At 42.6% G+C, this 22,968-nt stretch overlaps 1 protein-coding gene across 4 annotated transcripts in view; it reads right to left on the reverse strand.

Annotated features, from left to right (window-relative positions):
- Window positions 1-432: 432 nt before the first annotated feature.
- fermt2 (FERM domain containing kindlin 2) overlaps window positions 433-22,968 on the reverse strand; it is a 43,020-nt gene continuing 20,484 nt past the window's right edge. The window contains exons 4-17 of one of the 4 annotated variants that reach the window (XM_028565050.1): window positions 19,997-20,125; window positions 17,032-17,064; window positions 15,139-15,364; window positions 14,868-14,970; window positions 14,530-14,637; window positions 11,383-11,517; window positions 10,739-10,788; window positions 10,032-10,156; window positions 9,802-9,908; window positions 9,495-9,713; window positions 6,283-6,303; window positions 4,973-5,097; window positions 4,708-4,849; window positions 433-3,037 (exon numbers count right to left, since the gene is read on the reverse strand). In XM_028565050.1, coding sequence (XP_028420851.1) covers window positions 2,864-3,037; window positions 4,708-4,849; window positions 4,973-5,097; window positions 6,283-6,303; window positions 9,495-9,713; window positions 9,802-9,908; window positions 10,032-10,156; window positions 10,739-10,788; window positions 11,383-11,517; window positions 14,530-14,637; window positions 14,868-14,970; window positions 15,139-15,364; window positions 17,032-17,064; window positions 19,997-20,125 — 1,697 coding nt within the window. In that variant the 3' untranslated portion in view covers window positions 433-2,863. The remainder of the gene's footprint in view (window positions 3,038-4,707; window positions 4,850-4,972; window positions 5,098-6,282; window positions 6,304-9,494; window positions 9,714-9,801; window positions 9,909-10,031; window positions 10,157-10,738; window positions 10,789-11,382; window positions 11,518-14,529; window positions 14,638-14,867; window positions 14,971-15,138; window positions 15,365-17,031; window positions 17,065-19,996; window positions 20,126-22,968) is intronic. The other 3 variants (XM_028565052.1, XM_028565051.1, XM_028565053.1) reach the window with 3 other exon arrangements.

Below are 22,968 nucleotides of genomic sequence, written 5' to 3' on the forward strand. Positions count from 1 at the left end.
TAAAGTATATATCCATTTACCAAATGGAAAGGCAGCAATTGGCAGAACAGGCAGCAAAGTGACAGTACTCTGATCCAACGGAAATCAAATTTGTCAGATTAACAGCACTCTAGCCACCTCCCCCCCCCCCAATATTTCAGTGGCCCCACCTCTAGACCCGCTCCTGGCTGGGTGATGTGTCCATTCATTAACATGAACACTCACATACCCCCTGCTGCAGTAAATACTCACCAGCACACCAAATGTTTAATGAGGCTGAAAAGACCCCAACAAAAGCCAGTTGTTAGAGTAACATTTTCCAAAAATGCCAAGTGCCTAGCCGTTTTAAGAAATCACTGAGCCTTTAAAATGACGTTGTGAATGGGTTGGGATGTCGGAACGCTGACGCATTGTTCTGCGTAAGGGCAAATGAAAAAACAGAAGAGACGGTTATTAAATAAAAATTACTTTATTTTTTAAAATAAATGCATTTTTTACAGTCAGAAAACAGAACAGCAGGACATGCACCGCTGCTCCCGACACTGGAGGAAAACAAAAACATCAGAGAAAATAAACACAGACTAGGCTTGGTTTTCTCTTACCTCTGTTCATTATGCTGATTTGTCTCAAACTCCAGGGTCTAAACAATGTGGGTCTCCTTCATATGGACATTATTAAACGGCACACTTCAGTTGTGACAAAACCAGACAAATAAGTGAAGTATTTTAAAAAGGCGCTGGGCAAATCAAATTTGCAGCAAAAATTAAGTATCACGGTCAATCTAAAGAATGAGCTAAAACACAACTTGGGGCCACAAATGGACAGAAGAGGAAGCAGAAAATCAATAAAATGAAGGCGAACTGCAAAAAAGAGGAAAAAAAGAGCACATTGGAAAGGCATACGTATTTGTATTTAAAAAGAAATTATAATATGTACTCGACAAATATCTTTATCAAACCTGGAGTTTGAGACTAGTGTTATCTTCATATATATATTCATATTTATCTTCATCTGAAAACTCCGTAAGGACAACGTAAGCAGGCACAATTATGAATACTACACATGTTGACAGATGGCTTCCCCCTCTTGTTTCTGAAAGGAAAGACTTCCAAACCCCCAAAAAGCAGAAAGAAACTGTACAATTCTATAAAACGTTTGTGTTTTTACATTAGTTACAAAAAATAATACTTCATTCATTGATCCTTCATATTGAGGACAGAAGGAAAAAAAAAGAAGTTGCATATTCATTCTTCAAACTCTGTGACCTTTTGCTGGTGTGTAATGATAAAAATGATGATAATAATAATAATAATAATAATAATAATAATAATAATAATAATAATAATAATAATAATACTATATGGTGTGAGAGACAGAACGGCAATAAAGTTAAAAGGTGGTACAAGGGAGCAATGATTCCTCCTGTTACGTAGTGCACATGCACTTAGCAATGAGATGCCAGGGCATTCCAATCTTTCCTATCTTTTTGAATGCAATTTCAAGCATGCTGTTGAGATTTAGCAACTTGCTGTTGACATTAAGCTGTGGTCAGAACAGCAGCCATAATTGGTAAAATCATTTTCAAATTCACACTTCAAGGCCAGAAGATGAAAACACCTTTCCTTCAAAAAAGGGGGACTGCCTAAAGCTGGGAAAAGATAAAGCTTTGGGTTGTCTTCAAATTTCATTTAAAAACTGGAGGACATATTTTTAAATACACTTGAACATTAGTAATCTACCTTAATTCAACATACCAACTGACAAATTGTTTTTTTTATGCGTTTTCAAGAATCCGATATACTGAGCACTAGAACTTATGACTTTTTAAGATGACATTTTTTGCAGAAAGGACATTTACATCAAGATTTTCAAACCCACAGGACATCCATCCCAGTGCGCTGAACTGTAGTGTGTTTCCAGACATGCTCACTATTAGCAGTCTATTAAATACAAAACAAAACTCAGGCTCTCAATGTCACACCTCAGCTAACACAAGAACAAATTTCATTCGACTCGACAGAGGAACCAATCGCTGTGGACTAGCTCTGGAACAAAGACGACAGACATCAAAAGCAAAAAAGAAATTTAAAAACAGCTTATTCATTAACAGGACTGTATACTGTAGAAGTGCTTACATGTGACTTCAAAGAGATTAAACCCTTCATATAGTGGATAGGATGGACATGTAGTGCTGCGACCAGTGGCCTTTGCTGCTCACAGATAACCTTTTGATTGGACTCTTTGATGAAGTCCCGTTTTTTTTTTTTTTTTTTTTTTTTTAGGATAAATAATTTCGATATAACTGTACGTAGGTATCTGTGGCACTACGATTACAACACGTGTTATTGACAGTTAGATGTCAGCTCATTTAGTCCAGTTCTAGAAGAGAGGGGGAAAAAAGGGCAGTGAGAGAAAGCGAAAAAAAAAAAAAAAAAAAAAGAAAAAAGATTCTTTGGGATTTTATCTGCCGTTTGATTGGTTCTAAAGGGTTGTCATGGACGTAAGTTGATGGCCATCAGTCCAGGAGGAGAGGAGGCAGGTGGTCGTAGGAGAACAGAGGAACTCCCCGGTTCAGGTTTGTGTAAGGCTTCTGCTCAACCACAGGAGTCTAGGTTCAAAAGTTCATCTGGACTGCATTCACCAGAACATTAGTGTTGTAACAAATGACCTCGTCAGTGTTAATGCAAACATAAAACTAGAACAATAAAAACGGTGTCAGCCATGGCAATTTTAGTGCTGGTCTAGATTCTCCAGCACAGCTCTAAACAGACTGAGAAATATAATAAAATAATAAAATAACCCATACGCTGTGGTTCCACCACCCAGCCGCTCCCCTCCTGGCCCCTGACCTACTATGGTTAGCCCCTGGCGGTTCGGGGGCAGCTCAGACCCAGCCGCTGGTCAGCTTATAGAACATCTCCTCGTCTAGAGACTCGTTCTGGTCCTTGGCACGCGTGGACAGAAAGATGTAGCCGCCGATGAACTCGTGGACGACCTTACAGTCCACCTCGGCACAGATGAAAGACAGACTGGGCTCGTCGGCAAATTCCACCGTCACCTGAGCACACAGAGCCAAGCACATCAGTCATGCTTCGTTAAAAACTGGTGGAATGGAATTGCACTTTCATTCAAATGTCTTGTCATGCCACCAACGGTCTAAAACCCAAAAGTATTCACTTTACCATCTTAGAAGACTAAAGAGTGATTTATGGTCCTGCAGAGGCTCCACGCAGAGCTTTCGCCATAGCCTATGGGAGTGGCCCGAAGTTTATACTTGTGCGTTGGTGTGTGCGTCGAACTAATAGCAGGGCCGGTGTGTGTGTGTGTGTGTGTGTTCGCTGGCGAGTGTGTGGTAGAGCGAGTGAGTGAGTGAGTATCGGTGATTAGCTTCGGAGTGAGTAGTGACTCTAGAGCAGGGCTCTTCAACAGGGGGCCCGGGACATTTTATTAGCAAATATAAATCCCCACTGATGATAGGCTTACTGGCCTATAGGTAAGGTAGTCACTTAGATATCTATACCCAGATACAGTTCATCCTACGGATTCACTGTGCCTCATTTATGTTTTAACATAAAAACGTGATTTATAAAATCATGCCAACAATTATTAGGCTGTTTTAATAGCTTAGTATTCTATGCAAAAAATGGTATGCATAAAAGGTTTTAGGCTGCCCTACAGGTTATTGTAGGCCCTATATGCAACTTCATTTTATACAACATTTGTAGTAGGGGGTCCGGGCTACGTCTCTCTTTTTAGTTAAGGGGACCTTGGCCTAAAAAATGTTGAAGACCCCTACTCTAGAGGGATAGCGAGAGAAACAAAGTGTCTCCCCTGTGCTTTCTGACCACGGTCAGATAGCTTTAGCGGGAAAATGTCATGTTTTTTTATGGAGAAGGAGAACCAGGAAATGAGTCGGGGGGAAATGCAACGCTACCAAGCCACGGTTGAGTGTGTCGCTGCAACGTATGGTTACATTACGAGGTGTACATCAGGCTACGGCATGGGGTCTGTGTCTCCACGTACCTACGTACGTAGCCACGGCGTAGATTTAACCCAGAAGCATAAATCACGCCTAAGAAAACCAGCTCGATTACATCTGAGAAGCTGGAACCGGTGCATTTTAGTTTTTCTGCTTACAATTGTTCTGATAATACTACTAATTGCTTAAAAGAGTGCTTCAGGAGCACTCAGATTTAGAATAGCACTCCTATAACATAGTTGGACTCGCAATGAACAAAGTACCAATATTAATGCAGCAGAAACATTAATGTTACCCACAATGCAGCTTGGTCGCCGACAATTCACTTGGATATTAGGGTGTGTTATGTTAGTATGCTAGCCTCAAGCAGAGTTGAGGAGCGGGCTACAGGTAGACAGTCTGATAAGCTCACTTCTTTCTGACTGCCCCCCCCCTCCCCAAACTTGTCTAAACCACCAACTGACGATGACTCAAGTGACATCACTCGAGTGCTAGCAAGTGACATCAATTGAGGCCATTTTCAAGGTCCCTCTGGTGCCACAAAAGGCTTTATACAACTTTTTCTTTCACATGTACTCGCCCAGACCTGTATGGAAACTTTGATTAGAAAAAATGTCAGTTCCCCTGAAATCAGTTGAAAAGTTTCAGCTCTAGAAACAACATTAACTCCCAACAGCGAGTGAGAGTAGGACGCAAATAACTGTGAAAAGAAAACCATTACATTCAAATACATGAAATGGGTTCCCTACCATCTTGATCTCCCAGTTGACGTTCCACTGTTTCATGTTGCTGAAGCGCCAGGTCTTAATAGCATCTCCAGTGCTGGCATCCATCCGGATCAAACGGTTGTAAGTGATGCCGATCAGTTCCTCCCGCTTTCCACCCTGGAACCTGCAGAGAAGAAGAAAAGCCACTGTGAAATGAAACTGTGCAGATCAAATGACAATATGAGTCCCTGTCAGCACATAAAAGTGAGAGAGTGGGTGATACAAGTGGAAAGACACATCAGCTTACTTGGCGAGGAAATGAGTGATTCCAAACTCAGGCAGGGACTGCCACGCCTGGATGAAGCGCATCTTGGCCTCGATGAGACTCATCTGGGCCACATTCTGGTGGGCTTCAAGGATCCGGGCTGAAATCTGACAAATACACAACCACACACATCACACACGTGACATTTCAGGGTGCTTCCACCATTTGAGTCTCTACAAACACCAACACACGCCACACTGTAAACAAATGTATCCCATCACCACACTTAAACCACCTGATGCACCCAAATCCACACACAGTGTGTAAACAAGCTGTGGGTAATTCCATAAAGCCATCAACACACACAGTGTCAGCCAATAAGCAGAGGGCTGTCACAGTGGAACTCTACTTCACACAGCTACAAAATAGACAGACAAACAAATATAAACCTATGAGCCCCCTGAGGAGCCAGACTAAGGTTAATGCGAGTGTGCATGCATGTGTGTATTCCCATACTGTCCCTACATCCTTTTTAGGGCGGCAGCCCAACATTTGATCAACTAATTCACCTGTAAGAGCAGTGGAACAGAGACATCCAGAGTATGTAATAAGTAATCCATCACCTTGAACCTCACATATGTTACAGTCAGCTACTGATTCACATTGCATTATTGAGCTTAATTGAGAGCTTAAAAATCAAAAAGGTAAAAAAAAAAAAAAAATTAAAGGAATTAATTGATAAGTTCATAATTTTGTTGGTGTTGATTCAGCAGTCACTGTTCAACTGCATTACAACAAAAACACTTTGAATAATAAATTAATAAAAAAAAATTGCTTTACTGTGATGGATCATTTACCTTTCTAGGTAGTGTTTATAGTCTCTGCTTTACATATTTTACGGACAGAAAAATAAAACACATCACTCAAACACATTAAACCTATGATTTGCTTTGATAAATGTCCAGCATTAATGTATAGAACTGCTGTTAAATGGGCTAAAACATGCAAAAACACCTGCATGGTCCATTTATTTTACTGAATATTGTGTGTATTTTGTTTACCAGTGATGGTACAAACACAATACAGATGTCCCAATATTGTAGCAATAGAGCTAGGTGTCATTTGTCTTATGGCACACTGAAAACATTAGAGCTAGTGACAAAAACACACTAACACGGAGGGTTCTATTTATTCTACGGTGACTACCAGCCACTATGACATGTTATATAGTTGCACTAGTTTTGGTTAGGTGAGGCAACCCGGACACAAAAAGTGTTCAGAGTTTATACACACATGCACATACATATATCTAAGGCTTATAAGGCACCCAGTGGACACATAACTCAACTTACCAAGTCCCTGATAGAGCCTGGCTGAAGATGGAAGGTGGGGGAGGGAGAAAGGCACAGAGGACGGAAGGAGATGAATACAAGAGGAGAGAATAGAAAGAAAGATTGGACAAAGAGAACAAGCAAGTATGATCAATGTCGAGGGAAGAAAGATCCAAAACAATAAAGCAGGAGGCCGCATTTGTAATTAAAGAAACAAAGTGGGGAGAGGGGCTGTGGAGTCTGGAGGTCATGCACTATTCAGCCACAACAATGAGAGAGAGAGTACAGCAGCAGTCGGACACTGTGTCATTTATTTTAAGAAAAAAGAGGGAGGTTACACAACATTTGTGTGGTTTCACATTAAAGAAGTAGGTACCGGAACTGTACATTTCATAATGGCTGTTTATTATTATACTTGAGCCATTAAAATAAATCACACAGCATCTCCATAATTTCCCCTTTTGTCCACAGGATGGCGGTATGTACCAAGCAGCACATTTTTGGCAGCACCAAGCTGTAGGAGTGCCATGTCTCCATACTCTGGGAGTTTATTTTGTCTTTAATTCTGGTTCTCTCTTGTCAAAATGTATCTTTATGACCAAGGACCACACTGGTCCAAGTGATCTAAAAATTCCTGTGTGTGTATCCGCTGGGAGCCGCAGCACGGAAGTCTCCTCAGACCAGTTTTGCAACAGGAAGTCCAGTTTAAGGGAGATGGGGAGGGGTTGCATCTGACTGAGAGCGAATGGGCTTCCCCAGACAGTTTTCCCGCGCAGCATTCCCAGGCACGGCTCATTTCCTGATGCCCCACGCCCACTACATGAGTACACGTGTGTGAGTGCACGGGCACATACACATACTGTACATATGCCGCTACTCTTTCATGTTGTGTGCCTGGGGATACCCTCTATCAGACTGGGATTATGAGTGAGACTGGAGCGGGACCAGAAAGACACACACCCTGCTGGGCTAATACCACTAAAAAAAAAGTCCTGCCCCCTGTTCAAGCTAGCCTCTATTCCATGCAACGTATTATGCCACAGATGTATTTTCCATTTGTCTTTCTTTAAAAAAAGGACACTGACGTTTTCTGTCCATATTCTTAAAAGCAGAAACGTTAACTGTTCCCATGAGGTCTGATAGCATATGGCTCATGGGAGCTGTAGCTCCTCAATGCCAGCAAAATCATTATTGTTTAATCTTGATTAAAATTATGAGCTGTTAAAATATCACTGTCCAGCACAGTCTTTTAGTCATGTAGAATATGTTAAGGAAACCTCAGTATCATGTTTCAGCTTTCCAGAAAAACTAATCCAAGAAAACTTCTTTGGGAAAGTGCAATACATAGGGAACCAAACACTAGTGCAATAGACGATAACCAACCCAGGACTTTTCTCTCTTTCAGACCAACATACAGTACTGACACCATGCCATGGGTTAAAGCCACAGGTTGGCTAGTCTGAATGGGTCTATGTGCATCAAGCGACCTGGCTTTGTGATCCTTTCTTGATCTAAACATGGATCGGTCTGTCACTCCTCGGTTTTGGCAAAACGCCTTCATTATTAGAGATGGTTATATGAATTATAAATTATAAAATCATAAAACGTTATAGACCCTAACGATATTTAAGGGTATTTCCTGACAATGGAAAAAGGGAGAAAGGGGACAAAAAGAGAAAGAGAGAACTGAAACTTTATTTGGTACAGTACGTGTAATTGTTGAGTCATTTTTTTTTTTTTTTTTTTAGCAGGGCTGTATGTGGAACTTGCGTTGTAGAACAGTGACGTTCAGAGATTAACCTGCGACAGCAGTCCCATATGAATGTATCAAGCATGAGTTCAGTAGAACCATGTGATACTCATGTTTCCTATGTTACAGGAGTATCAAAGAAACGAAGAACAAGTCTGGTTTGTATTGTGGCCAACTAGAAGTGCCTGCAGCATACCAGCCATGCTGACACCCATTTACAGGACCTGAATCTATCTATCTTTCTGTCTACCTTGGTCTCTAAAAATCCATTTCAGGCCCAGACCATTTCTGAGTCATCATTTACGGTACAAACAACCTCCCAACATCCCTCGAACTGCCTAGCAAAATTCTAATTTTCTACTACAACTTAAACAAAACCAGACTGAGTGAGAAAGCTATGAGGAGGCAACCCTGCCCCCTTCCTCACCCACCCCCAACTTACATAGCTATGGCAGCCGTGTACTCAGCTGTTCCTATGTACACACACCAGCCTGTTGCTTACATGCAAATCTGCTGACCACATTGTCGAATTTTCCTAACGCTTAGAGTTATGATGTTTGCGGGTGACTATTCCATAATATGTTTAGACATAGACAATATTAGGGGTGGGAATCCCCAGAGGCCTCACGATACAATATCATCACGATACTTATGTCACAATAGATATTATTGCGATTTTAAACATATTGCAATATCCTGCAATACATCGCAATTTATTACCTTTTTTCCAAATTTTTCTCAATTTCAAATTATGTTCCCAAAAGGAAACTTTGTCAACATCTGTTTTATCTAAAAAGATACATTTCTCTGTTGGTTCATCTCACTTCAACGTTATTGCCAGAAAATAAGATTGTCAAGCAGACAAACTGACCAAGACATATATTATTATAGTTTGATACTCGGTGTCTGTTTATCGATACAGTATTGCCACAAAAAATACTGTGATACTATGCTGTATCGATTCCTCCCCCACCCCTAGACACTATATTCAGATTTTTCGTCAATGTTGCCAGATGAACTGAGCACCTACAAGTCAACAAACATTTCTACACTTTTGTCTACAAGCACAAAGGCCGAGAGCAGACAAAATATCCGTTACAGTCTGAAATGAGCAGCTCTACTGTGAGGATGTTGAGTGGTTTGGACGTCTGCTGTCCTGGTTTCCCCTTGGACAGAGGGGGGTGGAGAGACGGAACAGAGGGAAGAGGAGGAGAGTAAGAAGGGGGGGTAGAGGCAGGCTACATTCCAATGCAAGACAAGCCTGATGCCAGGAGGCGCCCATCTGGGAAGCATCAGACGCTGCTCCATCTAACTCCACAACCGACTGATCAAACAAGTAAACAACCTCACACAAAACACACACTAGAGCAGAGAGGTACCGTCCGTACGTCTGTATCTTTGTAACTACACGCTTTACCTTCCACGTGTACACCCTACAGTGCATTCAGAGGTTGCATGGTTAAGCTCCAATTACATGGCTTACCTGCTTGTTCTTGTACTTCTTCAGATAGCGCGGGGACACTAGGCATTCTGGGTTGATATCGGTGGTGATTGGCTCAATGAACTGAGGGTCAGGGTTCATGTGTTGCATCTTGAGGAAGGACAGAATGTTCTGGACCTCCAGGTTGTAAGAGCTGTCGGCCATGGTCTTTCCTTTGGAGGCCAAGCGACATGCAGCCATCCAGTGGGCGTACTGTTTCTCCTGGAGAAGAAAGTCAAACGCTGGTTATTATAAACCTATTAAAAAGGACAAGAAATGATCAGAAATTGTGAACTTTATTCAGTCTTACCATGTCACAACGAAGCCAGATCTCATTCATGCCATCAGCCACAGGGATTAGCAACTTGATGTTGAATTTCTGACCTGAGATGTTAACATCTGGTGTCACCTCACAGCCTACACATGGAAGCCAAAATGCAGAGCGGAAGAAGAGGTCAAAGTTCACACCCATTCTTTAGACAGAGAAAATAAGCAATGCATTCTTGCATGGGCATGAAATGACATTTTGTGCGTTTGCACCTCTAAGATTCATTTGGAGAGCAGGTGTCCCATGTGCCTCCTCTTTACTCTTGTAACAGGAAATTGTGATATCCTTGAATGTGCACCAGTACTGCTTATAGCCCTTCAGTGTCAGTTTCTTGGGTCTGGGAAATATAGAACAGACAGAGGGAGACATGTCAGACTTCAGATGGAAAAAACACCCATTTTCTTTATTAGTAAGAGGAAGAGTGGGGTAGGGGAGATTATAAGCATGTACAAAGGAGAGAGGGGAAAGAGAGGGAGAGCTTCTTAAGTGCAAAGTCAGCAAGGTGAATAGGAAAACAGCCAGCATTGGACGTGAACATTAATGGAAAACCATTAAAGTGGAAATGCCTCTTGATATCATACCCCCCCAATGGTTTATACATTTTATGAGACAACCACCCCAGGGGCCACCTTCCTGTCAGCAAAAGCGTAAAGCCAAAAATGAATATGGTTAAAAATATGCTTGGTCCAACTGTAATCACTTTGAAAAACTAAACTGAAAGCTCAGCCTGTAAATGTCCTTTGGCAAACAATGCAGCCTGATGCAAACCAGGCAACAGCTCTCTCATTTAGCCTGAAAATGTTATTTCCTGGTTTTCCGAGAGACCCAACATCTTTCGGACAAATTAAATCTTTGCACGCACTCATTCAGTTGTTTTTTTGATAAAGTTGAAGGTGCATGTGGTCTTGTGGGATCTTACTTGAAGACTTTGACGTAGTCGGCTAGCTCAGGAATAGATGTGATGTCACCCTAGGAGGAAGTAAAAAACCCATGGTTAGAATAAACCTGGAAGATGTGAATACAAAACAATGAGAACATGGCTTAACTTTCAACAGTTTCAATGTCATTGCTCTTATGTAAAATCTCAAAGCTCAGTTTCTTCTGATAAGCTGTATAGACTTAACAAGTTCTTGAGGCGGGGCTGCGGTTATAAGAGATGCATATATTTTCAGCGTACCCATGTAACATGCAGCCTTTGTTGGGTTTGTTTAAGTGTCAAATATCTCACACCCCCAGTCTTTTCTCAGATGCAGCCCTCATAAATAAATGTGTGAAATGTAGCACTCCCAGTGAAATAATTCATTGTGATTTCCCCTCCCCTGGGTCAGTGTACAGTGTCTATGTACGTCTCCGCTCCTGTTTATTACAGCGGATGAAAGTACACTTCATCACAAAACAGTAAAGAAACAAAAAGGACCAACACACACTGCCAAGCTGCTGCAATAGACAATAATGGGACAATAAATAAACAAACACATAATGAGTTTGGAGCCCAGTACACGTAATCCACAACCAAAAGGTATTTTCTCTAGTGAATGTGAAGATGTTGCAGTGTTGTCATACCAGTGAGTTGGACGTCTTCCCTCCCTCCAAAGTAATTTCCAAGTCAGACAGGGCTGCATCCACCTCATCCACCTCCTTCTCACTGTTATTCAGGTGATTGTCTGAAGACATGATTGACAGCTTGTTGATGTGGTACTGAGGGGGAAAAAAAAGATAACCCAAGTTAGGCCCATTTTTAAATACCTTTTGAGCACTTAACTTGCTGTGTTAAACCAGGAATTCTACACATTTCTATTTTGAGATTACATGCGTTACATGAGATTGCATATGAACCAGTTAGATACAGAGATTTTCGAAGGTTTTTCTTAACATCCTCCTTTTATGCACATATGTACAATATGCATGTCAGCAGGGGTTTTAGGGAACAGAGAACAGTTGGAGTAAAGTCTGTGGTGCTGTGGACAAGGTTTCAAAGTAAAAACTCAACACTGTTAAGACCTACAATCTTCCAGTTACAGAATGTTTCTACCCAGCAGATTCACTGAAGCCTTCCTGGTGAAAAAAAAAAACCGAGTCCCAGATATTGACTTAAAAAAGTGATGGAAAAGGGAATAGCTAATAATTGCTCGTCCAACTCCAACACCCTTGGCAACAGTTTTGCTGATATATAAAGTTTCCTGCTACGTTTGCTACCGGTGCACAAACTCTTATAAAAGTGAATTGGTCTGTGATAACAGCCACATAAATACTTTAAGATGTGTTGGCATTTATGTTGGCAAGTGCTGCCAATATGCACCATTGAGTTTACCGGAGATGAAACAATGACTTTTATCTTTGAAGGAGATGAAGATGAGGAGACTAGTTTCAGGATGAGGAAAAGATGAAGTGGTCGGTGATGATGATTCACTGAGAGAAATAAGAGGTACCTTTGAACAATGTGTTTTGGCACGTCTTTGAACTCAAACAGGCTATATAATTGATTGTACTGGGAACAAATGTGAGACCAGGCCAATCAGGGAAAAAGAAAACTGAAATCACCAATTAACCAGGATGGGGGTATTACTGAAAACCCAACAGTGTTTACCCCTTTGTGTGAGTCACAGACACTAAATACAACTTGTTGACAAATGGTATTTATAATGTCAACCCATCACCAACCCCCCACCAATATATGAATGAACAGCTGTTGAGAGAGTGAGAGATACAGAGGCAGACTTTGAGAGGGATATGTGAGGCTTTAGCCCAGCTAAGGTTACAGAATGTGGGACAAAGGGCTCGCCATGACAGTCCATTCCTCCGCCTCTTCCACTCTGACAGTCCTTTAAAACCGCAACACTGGGGGGCTTGTTTCCTGTTTGTGTGAATGGTTGGCTGAGTGTACGTGTTTATCTGCTGAGGTTCAAAGTACAACCTGTGCCGGTGACTATGAGGTCGGTTCCTGTTCTTCAAGATTCAAGTTTCAAAACTTTATTGCCATGCAACCAAGTTGCTAGGAATTTGGTGCAGTGTGCTCATTACACACACAAAAAAAGCATTCACAGCAGGACAGTCCATACCTGTTAAAAACACATGTAGACACACATAGACACAACCCCCACCACCCTTCCTTCCCTCACAAATGCATACCATTTATCCCATAATAAAATAGATAAATATGTGTTAAGAAAGTAAAGTGCCAGCACTGAAGGGCACCCTACAACTCAGTGCAGTCAAGAGTTATAAAGGGTCAGTGCATTGTATCTGTGAGGTGCTGTTGTAGTGTTGAGGATCCGTTGAGTAGTTGAATGGTTCTGCAGTAGGTGCTAACAAGAAAGATGAATGTTTTGGATTTAATAGATTTCAGTTCTTTCCCTGAAGGGAAAGACTCCTGATTACCTCATTTCTATGTACTGCCAATGTAAAAGGTCCAGGTGATAGCATGCTAACACAAGCCGGCGACATACTGGCCGTTGACAATCATTGGTCTTTATTTAGACCCTGTGTATCCACTCTCACCAGTGAAACTTTAGCCAAAAGCCCTGAGCTCATCCTACCCAGCTGAAACATAGTAGTAGCTACCAAAGTGCTAACAGACAGGTAGCGACAGAGTAGCAGCCAGTCTAAACACCCAACTCTGATTAGCATCTCTCTCAGGAAGAGTAACAAGAAACCAGTTAAGTGTAACTATAACCGATCTGATGAAACACACCTAACACCTCAAAGTGTAAGAGGGCTTCTAGAGGAATGTAAGCAGGACTATGAGACAGTGCCTTGCTGGGGATGGGTGGGTGGGCTGGGCTGGAGGCACTGGGTCCTGTGGCCCAAGATGCTCTATAATTACCCTGGGGGTGAGGACAGGGTGGCGTCTTCAGGTTTTGGCACCCCAGTTTATGAGGGTCAGAAATAGCAGGGGCACCACCCCCAGATTACAAGGGGCTACCTGAGGGGGCTAAAGGGCCTCACATCTGTATATCACTTCCACTGATCCCCATTTCTCCTCCTCTTGATATTCCATTAAACTTGTCTCAAAAGAGAAATGAGTGTGTCTGATGGTGCCAGTGGCTCCAAAGTCCAGGTCAGATCAGCTCTGTATGAGTGGCTGCAGCAAGTTGCCTCAAGGTTTGCAGAAATTACTCGGTCACATAAAGTTAATAGCCTTAGCCCATTATATAAACATGTTTGAAATCCCTTACTATTAGTGAGAGAATTTAATGTTGGAAAAATATAATAATGGAAATTCCTACATGTTATTGTACAAGAACATTTACAAAACCTAACTGAGGTAAATGCATTAATGTCTTTCAAGTTAATCATAATTAATTATTCATAAGAGATTTTCTTGTTTAAACGCCTATTTAAGCCTTTTTTTCTATTAAACTATAAGTCAAAAATAAAAGGGACTTGGTTGATATTGCCCAGTGGGGATACATGTGATAATGCCCCCATTAACTCATTCTGCATCAATGTGCTATTATTATTATTTATACATATATATACACACACGTATGCATAAAGCAGAAATGGCAGCAATATGTCTCAGTTTTGGGCTGGACGCCCATTCAATTCATCACACACACACACACACACACACACACACACACACACACACACACACACACACACACACACACACACACACACACACACACACACACACACACACACACACACACACACACACACACACACACACACACACACACACACACACACACACACACACACTACCTGCAGGGCAGCAAACATCATCATTTCCTCCTCCGTGCACTCAATTTCCTCCAGCAGGATGGCCCACTTGGACTGTTCATAGAGCTGGTTCACTCGGATGGCATCATACTGTGGAGAGGTTTGTCGCAGAGGTTAACATGTATACAAACAAACAGTGAGTGAACGCAGATTCTCACGCTCTCTCACACTCTGATACACACAGGACACAACTAGACTAGTTGGAAGCACTAGTTAGAAGTTGTACGTGGTAAATGGCATCACGACTTTTGTCCAATGACTTTCGATTACTGTGACACTAACCATTCGAGAAATTGTCCTGCATTGTCTATGGAACGCACCTTTGGGTTGAGGTCAAAGAAACTGTGGTATTTAAACCTCAGCAGCAGCACCTCATTCTCCTTTACATCCTGCTCCATCAAAGACCTGGATGAGTCCAACCACCTGTACAGACAGTGAATAATGTATTCGGAATCAAGCAAACTTACTGCAGCCTCTTGCAACTATTTTGATCAGAAGCACAGTCCTAAATATATTGCAAACCCATCAAAGCATGTCTGACTATAAGCTGTTTAACCAAACCACCTAACCAACTAAGCAAAGTCATCTCACCCCTGGTTGATTTTGGCTTTGTCCAGCAGAGACTGGGGCTTGTAGAGTTTGACTAGGATGTCTGGTGAGGAGATTGGCTGGCTGACAGCGAGGATGCTGGGATTGCCCTCAGAGAGGGGGCTGTCCCCAAACCAGGCAGTGGTGGGCGACAGCGGGCTGCCGTCTCTGGAGTCATAGGTGGGGGTCATAGTCTTACTGTACAAGCCTGGACTGGAGTAGATGCTCCCTGAAATCACACAGTCATCAGTTAGTCCCTTATAGTGCATTGAGGTCCAAAAAGAAAATGATCACATTAACAATATACCATTCTCTATATAATTGTTGTCTCACACAGATACTAATAAATACGCCCATTTCAAAACAAATAAGTGCACATTCCCAAATACTAAGTACATCAACAAAACAGCATTAGGGGAAAAAGGGGTGAACACCTTTCCAAAAGCGCACACACTTGCAGCCTAGCCAGGCCAGCTAGCGGTCAACAACACCATGTGACTACCAGCCCACACTTTGCAGATGAGTGGCTTCAACTATGTCCTCCTGCTGATGGTGGGATTGATGTGGCTCAGCATGCAGATGACGCAGAACATGATCAGGGTCACCCACTTACTCACAGTCAAAAAACCTGCAGGAATGCACTGCACACAGCAAACTACTGCAAAACTTGCCACAGAGAGGAGGGGGGGAGCACAAAGATATGGGATGATGAATTGAATATAACAAAAACATGTAAGACTGAAAAAAATCTGCCACAGAATTTTTTATCTAATTCTTAAAAGAATAAGGGCTCTAAATGTTGCTTTAGTTTTTCCATTAGTTCTGAAATTATTCTAAATTTTGACTGAAAAAATAAGCAAGCCACCTAAGTGAAGCGGTTTGCATTTCCTGTTGGCTGGCCTTGTGGTAGTATTTTTGGCCCCATACCCCCCATTCCCTCTGTGGGGCCAAGGTCAAGAAGCAACACTGTCTAAACCACCAAATCCTTTCTGAAATCAGGAAGTGGGCTTGGTTTGTGTTTGCGATTGTGCACGTGTACATTTGTGTTTGCGAGCTGAGGTCATGAGAACAGGGTGCAGGCTATGGCCACACATCCCTTGAGGGGGAGGGTGTTATTCAGTGGTTATTCCAAAGTTTTTCCCTAATGCTGAGTGCATCAGGTCAGGGAGAGTACTTCCATCTCCCAAAGGGTCTCTTGAGGAATCCCAAATATCCAGAGAGACCATGTATAAGGTGAAAGCTGACAGCCTATTAAAAACACAACTAGGCCTCCTCCATCCTGTTTACTGACTCACCAATGCAGGCAAAAAGGCCCAAAGAATGTTAACATGACTTGACTCCCTAATGGTCCCACACTGGGGATTCATAGAGGTCTTAGATGGATGGAGCTGGACCACCATGGGCTGTTAAGACTAGAAGTAAACCATGAGAGGGCTGTCAATAAATGAAAGTGTCTTTTGTGGATTTGACTTTTACACAAAGCTTCTGTGTGGGCTGTTGGTTGTGGCGTGTATGTAGGATTATGGACCAATAAGCATTATCACTGTTCTGCTTTTGGAACTTCTTTAAAAACGTAAAGCAAAAACATCTAATAATTTACTTATGACCACCTCAGTAATCAGTAATAAACCGTTCAAGGGCTAAAAAGTGATAAGAGTCAGCGGACATAGTGAGCAGGCCTGGAGTAGCTGTAAGAAAAGGTGAGCATTGAGCTAATGTCTAATAAGAGGCAAAGCCTTTATCATGTGACCACCCAAATCAGCTGACTTTCTCTGGAGGAGCAGTCAGGTGACCTCAACACTCCAGCTGTGAGGGGTGGAGGCTAGGGAGGAAGGGGAAGGCAAGGGTGAGGAAGCAGTGCTGAAGAGTAAAGGACAGAGGAAGAGGAAAGCTTACCTTTGACAGGTCCAATGTATATTACCTCAGAGGCTAGGATGAAAAGAGTAAGAGAAGGAAAGACAGGAAAGAGGGGAGGGAAGAAGTGGAATGGGAACAAATAACATCAAGTGGACAGATTTAAGATAATAAAAAACTGTACAAGGACAAGAGGAAACAACAGACAAAAGTAGAGAAATACAAGAACAGGGAGATCCGTGGCATTTCCATGGGCACTGCCAACTGTTAGTCTCAGAGTGGATGACTCAGTTTTACCCTCTTTGCAGAGGGCGATCACCCTGGAAAGACTAGTGAGGTTCTGTCGTTTCCATCAACCCATTTATAGCCATCAACACAGCATGACTGATTGAAAACCCAGTCAAGGCGTTGGTCAACGTGACCCAGCCATGCATGTATAAACTGCAGCATAAATATACACTAAAAGTACTGGCTGTCTGAGGCATGTCATCCTGCTGACAGGAAACATAATTAGATACACCAGGCACGTAAAGATGTGGCGGGCCCAGAGGGACGCCATGGACTGGCACCATGGCCACAACATCATGGCTCATAGTTTTTTCTACCAAAATGACCAATTCTGCGGGGCACTCGACATGTGTGATCAGACAAACAGACATGGAGTTTCCTAAATGTACATTTAAGGATAGGGGTTTTGGAAAAGTATCACCAGTCTTTAAGTAGAAATAACTGGTCATGTACTCCTTAAAACCTTACTCCGGATTTCCACTGAATGCAGAACGTCTTCGGACCGGCCCCGCTGCGTGTCGGATGTGTGCTCCGCCGTCCGTCAATACCCACCAGGTCTGGATTCAGTGCGGCCATAACTGACAGCTGTAGTCACGAGGACCCTTTCGAGTACCTCTCGCAAATTCACTTAGAATAGAACCACAAAACCAACAACAGTTTGTTTCCATCCAGAGGAGTAGAGGAGAAACTACTCTGTGCTGTGTTTTCAAGGTGTAGTGCAGGGAAATATGATCCGCCGTGAGCACGGTGTATTTTTATTTTGAAAATTAACCAGATGTTTATTTTGTTTCTGTGCTCGACTTCCTGTCCCGCACTATCTGCCGTGTGCTGGACTGCTGCGGAGCTCTCCAGCGTCCGGCAAAAATAGAAGCTCTGCGTATCTCCTCCGGAGGGCCGCGGACCGCCGGAGCTGTGCCGGAGTCGGAACGCAGCCGTTCTGCAGTCAGTGGAAATACACACATTGACTTTGATGGAAACCTAATGACTCCGCCGCCATTCTGGAGCGGATCCGCAGCCGTTAAGCAGCCGGTGGAAACTGGGGGTTAGTGTTCACCATCACGTAATTTGCTTTTGAGGTCAGTATGGACCTGTACAGTATTCGTACTCTGTTTTGCCTGTGTCTGAGTTACTATATGAGGAATCTATTTTCCCATTATCAATGTGTCTTACCAGCATTGTCAATTACAGACAAGTGATACAAAAGACGGTGAGTTAAAGGCAAAAGGCCCTTTAAAGTGAAGGTAAACTGGAGAAACTGTGCAACTAACAGTTATTTTCATAAATCGATTAATCTACCGATTATTTTCTCAATGAATCAATTAGTCTATACAATGTGAGAAAAACAAAAATAATCGACTAATCGCTGCTGCTCTAAATAAGATTAGAGTAATTCTGAAATAATTTTCCTTTACTCAGTAAAGTTAGACCATGGTGAGCTGCAGTGAGTCTCCCATCTCTTCTTTTCCACAGTGGTGTGCAGAAGCAGTTGGCTGCACAGGAGAAGGCTGTGGGTCTGATTGCATTGCAGCCTCGCTGCAAGAGCTTGTGATTCCTATCAGGAGACCTGACCTATTGTAAGAGGCCAGCCCCTCAAGAGACGGAATAACGTCTTACAACTTGGCGATTAAATATATTCACTGACTGTAGCATGTGATCGGATAGGGAGGATGCAGGATGTGTGTGTGTGTGCACGCTCACACGCAAGAAGAGTGGTGACTGTAAACAGATTCTGCACATTACTGTTGAAACTCTGTTTCTCTGCACCACCTCATGACCGCAGTCACCGTAGCACACCCTTGAAATGTAATGATGCAACTTTGGGTGTAATTATCATGTGCTGTTCATAAAAATGGAAGGTTTTCTATCACTCTTTTTATTTTTCGATATATGGGCAAAGAGATAGATAATCTGGTGCTAGCTTCACAGTGAAGCAAATCAGCATGTCAGGAGAAGTAGTTTTTCTTGACTGAAAATTGTGATGGTCCACCAAGTTCACAGTGATTATTAGCCTTCTTTCCACTCACATGAGTGTGTATATATGCATGTTGAAGCCAGCGGACAGACCAGAGGCCGGGCAGAGGAGACTCAAACCACACAAAGAGTCCCATTCACCCTGTCTAATAGTGTTAGCAGTTTTGGCTAACTCTGTGACAGCAGCACAGCCGGTTTTGTTCTGCTCCTCCCTGCTCACATGGTTGTAACTCTCCCATCGGCCAGTATGACTGCAGTCGTTCAGCCTGGTTTGGGTTTAAAATGGCAGCGTGACCAACTATGTGTGGAATCTTAACCATTCTTCCTCCCTGCCAAGGCTGTGGATCCCATGCAGGCCTCAAACTCACACATTCATATTTGGTCACTAGAAGCAGGGTGAAGCAATCTGGAGTTATCTTAGTGGTTTTTGAACCACAAGTGCGATAAAGACTCAAAAAAAAGGTTATTCAACCTGCTGCTTGAGGGAAACAAGATTACTTTTCACAATGAAATACAGATAATTACTTCAAAGTAGACCCTGAACCTAAAAAACTGAATACACAGACTCATCGGTTAAACACATGACGTGCAAAACTTACACTTGAATCTTTTTTTCAAGAAATATTCCTTCCTACTAACCCTTTGACAGTCAGCTGAAATACTTTTGGAGCAAACCCTGTAACAAGTGCTTTGGAGCCATCAGTGCTTCATCTCCATGTACAGTAGGAGCTACTATCCATCGGCTCACCTGATCCAGGGGTTAACAGCGGACCCTCCAGCTCCAGATCGTCCTCCTCTGCCTCCTCCAACTTTTTCTTCTTCTTCTTGGGATCACGGGGCTTACGCAGTAGAGATAGCTCCTCTGGGTGGCGGATATCTGGAGGGAGAGAGAGCAGTAAAGTTCTTGCCTCACAACAAAGCCAAGCAAACCAGGACACCGATAAGTCACTAAGAACAAACAGCAAGTCGCCTTGTTTCAACTACAGACTTCAAATAAACCACATGACTTCTTGCACAGACATCATGTAGAACCTTTAATGTAGGTGAATACAGTGACATTATGACGCAGCTATGCACACGAGTGGTGGAAAATTGCAAATCCCTTTTCTCAGGGCCCCAACAAATCTTGCCTCAACTGTAATCCCCAACTGAGGCAGGGCAGATACAACCTCTATCTCCTACTTACCCTCCTGCCTCACACTCCTCAGTTGCTGCTGTTGGGAAAAAGGACAGAATACCTATCACAAAAACATCAAAAATGTATCCTTGAAGATACTGAGAAACCATAAATTAAATATGAAAATGAAACAACCACTTTCTAACAATGTGTCAGCTGTATGCAAGATCCCAATCAGACAGTAAGACACCACACTGAATATAATGACTGAAACAGAGCAGCCTCTCTCCCCAGCTTCTCTGCTGTCTTTTCCTTCCCTCCCTCCCTCTTTCCCTCACTCCCTCCCTCCGGCTTGGAGGCCAGGGAACCATCATTCAGCAGCAGCAATGATGTTTTAAGATGGGCTTGGGATGGTCCTAAAGTAGTAGTGAGACAGCCAGAATGTGTCAGGACTAGAATAGATGGTGCTAGTCTGGAAGCAAGCACATCTGGATCATCAGCTGGATATGGTTTTCCCAAGATTCCATATAAATAAATTAAACGAGATATTTGAGAGCCTTATTTTATTATTTTCACTTTGTTTTTTGCAGAACTGTTGAAAAAAAGGTCATTTTCTCACATTCACTTAAATAAATCTCTACATTTTTTTTTAAAAGATGAAGTTTTGGAAAGGTGTTGCAGACTGATTGAAGAGGTTGCCGAGGGTGTTGAGGAAAGCACGAGCAGGAGGGGAGAGAGAACGTCTTGGCTTGGGGAGAAAGCTTGTTTGGTTTGTGTAACTAAAGCAAAAGCATTCCAGGAGTTTTAAGAACTACCAGATGGGAGCTCACCCTCTCTCTCTGCCTCCCTCCTCCTTCGTTCTCGCTCTGCTGCAGCGGGGAAGCGCAGTCCCTGTGCCCTTATACAGCCATGTGAGTTGCAGGCGTGCTGCCGAGCTTGAGCCCCACTGAGCTGTGTGAGTAGGCCAACACACACAGTAAAGTGTGTGTCAAACTGTGTGTACGTGGGTAGGACTGTGTCTCTTGGTGAGGCAATGCAGGGGCATGTGGTATTTTACTACAATGTCACTTTTAGTATTCAGTTTTATGACTTCATCTATAAGACAAATATCTACGAAGCAACACCAATCTGATACACAATAAAATGACTGATATAACTAACATTCGTTATTGCCATGGAACTGTTGCTTCCTATAACCCTCTATAGATCAAAGTGGGGTTCAAAAGCAGAGATGTTGGTCTTAACATCTTCATCAAACCAATGTGGTAAAAAGCTATTTTCTGTGACAGGTTTAGGATCCATTATCAGAGGAGAAAAACGTTCCTGTAAAAGTAATATTTTAGGTGTCTCTACTGAATTGCCTGGAAAAGGGGGGAACTGGTGGGTGGGGTAAAAGATTTTTAATGAAATGTGTTTTCATCATTTCCATGAAGGGAGTAGAGGTGTAGTCAATATGATGGGGATTTATGTCAGCTAAAGTATGAAAACCATCAGAAATATAGAGATAAAGATGAACAAATCAAGCCGAGGGGGGGGGGGTCGGAATACAACAACAAAAAACGCTCCACTAGTATTTTTCAGACAGGCAAGCATTACAGTCAATTTCTGCTGACATACTCAGTTGAGTGTTGAATCGTATGTTTATAGTGATCATTTAAGAATCATAATCTGGTGGGAAAGACTGCTCTTACACTCACCGCATATGTAGGAGGAAGGGTGAGTGACGGTTAGCGTGCTTACAAAAGCTTAGTTGATTTCCATTAGCAGAAATGACACCTTAGACAATAAGACCCCAATCCTCTGTCCTGTAGACATGTGACAGTAACCAGGACTGGAGCCAGAGGGGTTGACTGAGAGCCAGCTGGGCCTGCAAGATCTACTCCTTGGAACACATGATTCACTGCAGTGAGTAAGGCCAACCGCAGAAGAATCACAAACACCGTCACAGTCTAATTTTACAGCAGTTTACCGTACAAACAGTTTGAGACCCTACATGGACAAAATAAATTAGGGAGGAGTGATTTCCCCTTCTGTTTTCCCCCTGCATAGTTTTTAATGTTATGAAGAGGTACTCATAGGGATGCAAGGCTGACCAATCAATACTCAAGAGCAATAAATCAAGTGTTTGTTCCATGGAAGACTAAATAAAACGAGGGGTAAAGTTAACTTGCATACAGTCTAAACAGGTAAACTGATAATAGGCGTGTACATGGTGTGCATATTTTATATTTTAAGTTAGATAATCAGACAGACAGGCTAAAAAGGTGCTAAAAGGCCCCTCAAAAAGCATAATAATGCACTTTAATTTAAGGGTTGGAGCGGAGGCCAAACCGCACTCCTCCTCTGTTATGACAACAGTGGCCAGCTCACTCGGGCCAGTCAAGCAGACCACAGGTTGACATGCCATAAATATCCTGGACCTTAATGATGAAGCAACAGTTGGGCCTAATTTTAAAAAGCTCTCTGGAGGACAAAGACCAAACACTTCACTGCAACATGCCTTCTCAACTGTCAACCTCCTTCTTCAAACTCATCCTCCTGTGCTCTTTATGTCCCGTGATATTGACATACACCGTCTCATTGCTTTCCTGGCTGGTCATCCA

The sequence above is a fragment of the Perca flavescens genome, chromosome 20 (assembly GCF_004354835.1).
Source record: "Perca flavescens isolate YP-PL-M2 chromosome 20, PFLA_1.0, whole genome shotgun sequence".
NCBI lineage: Eukaryota > Metazoa > Chordata > Actinopteri > Perciformes > Percidae > Perca > Perca flavescens.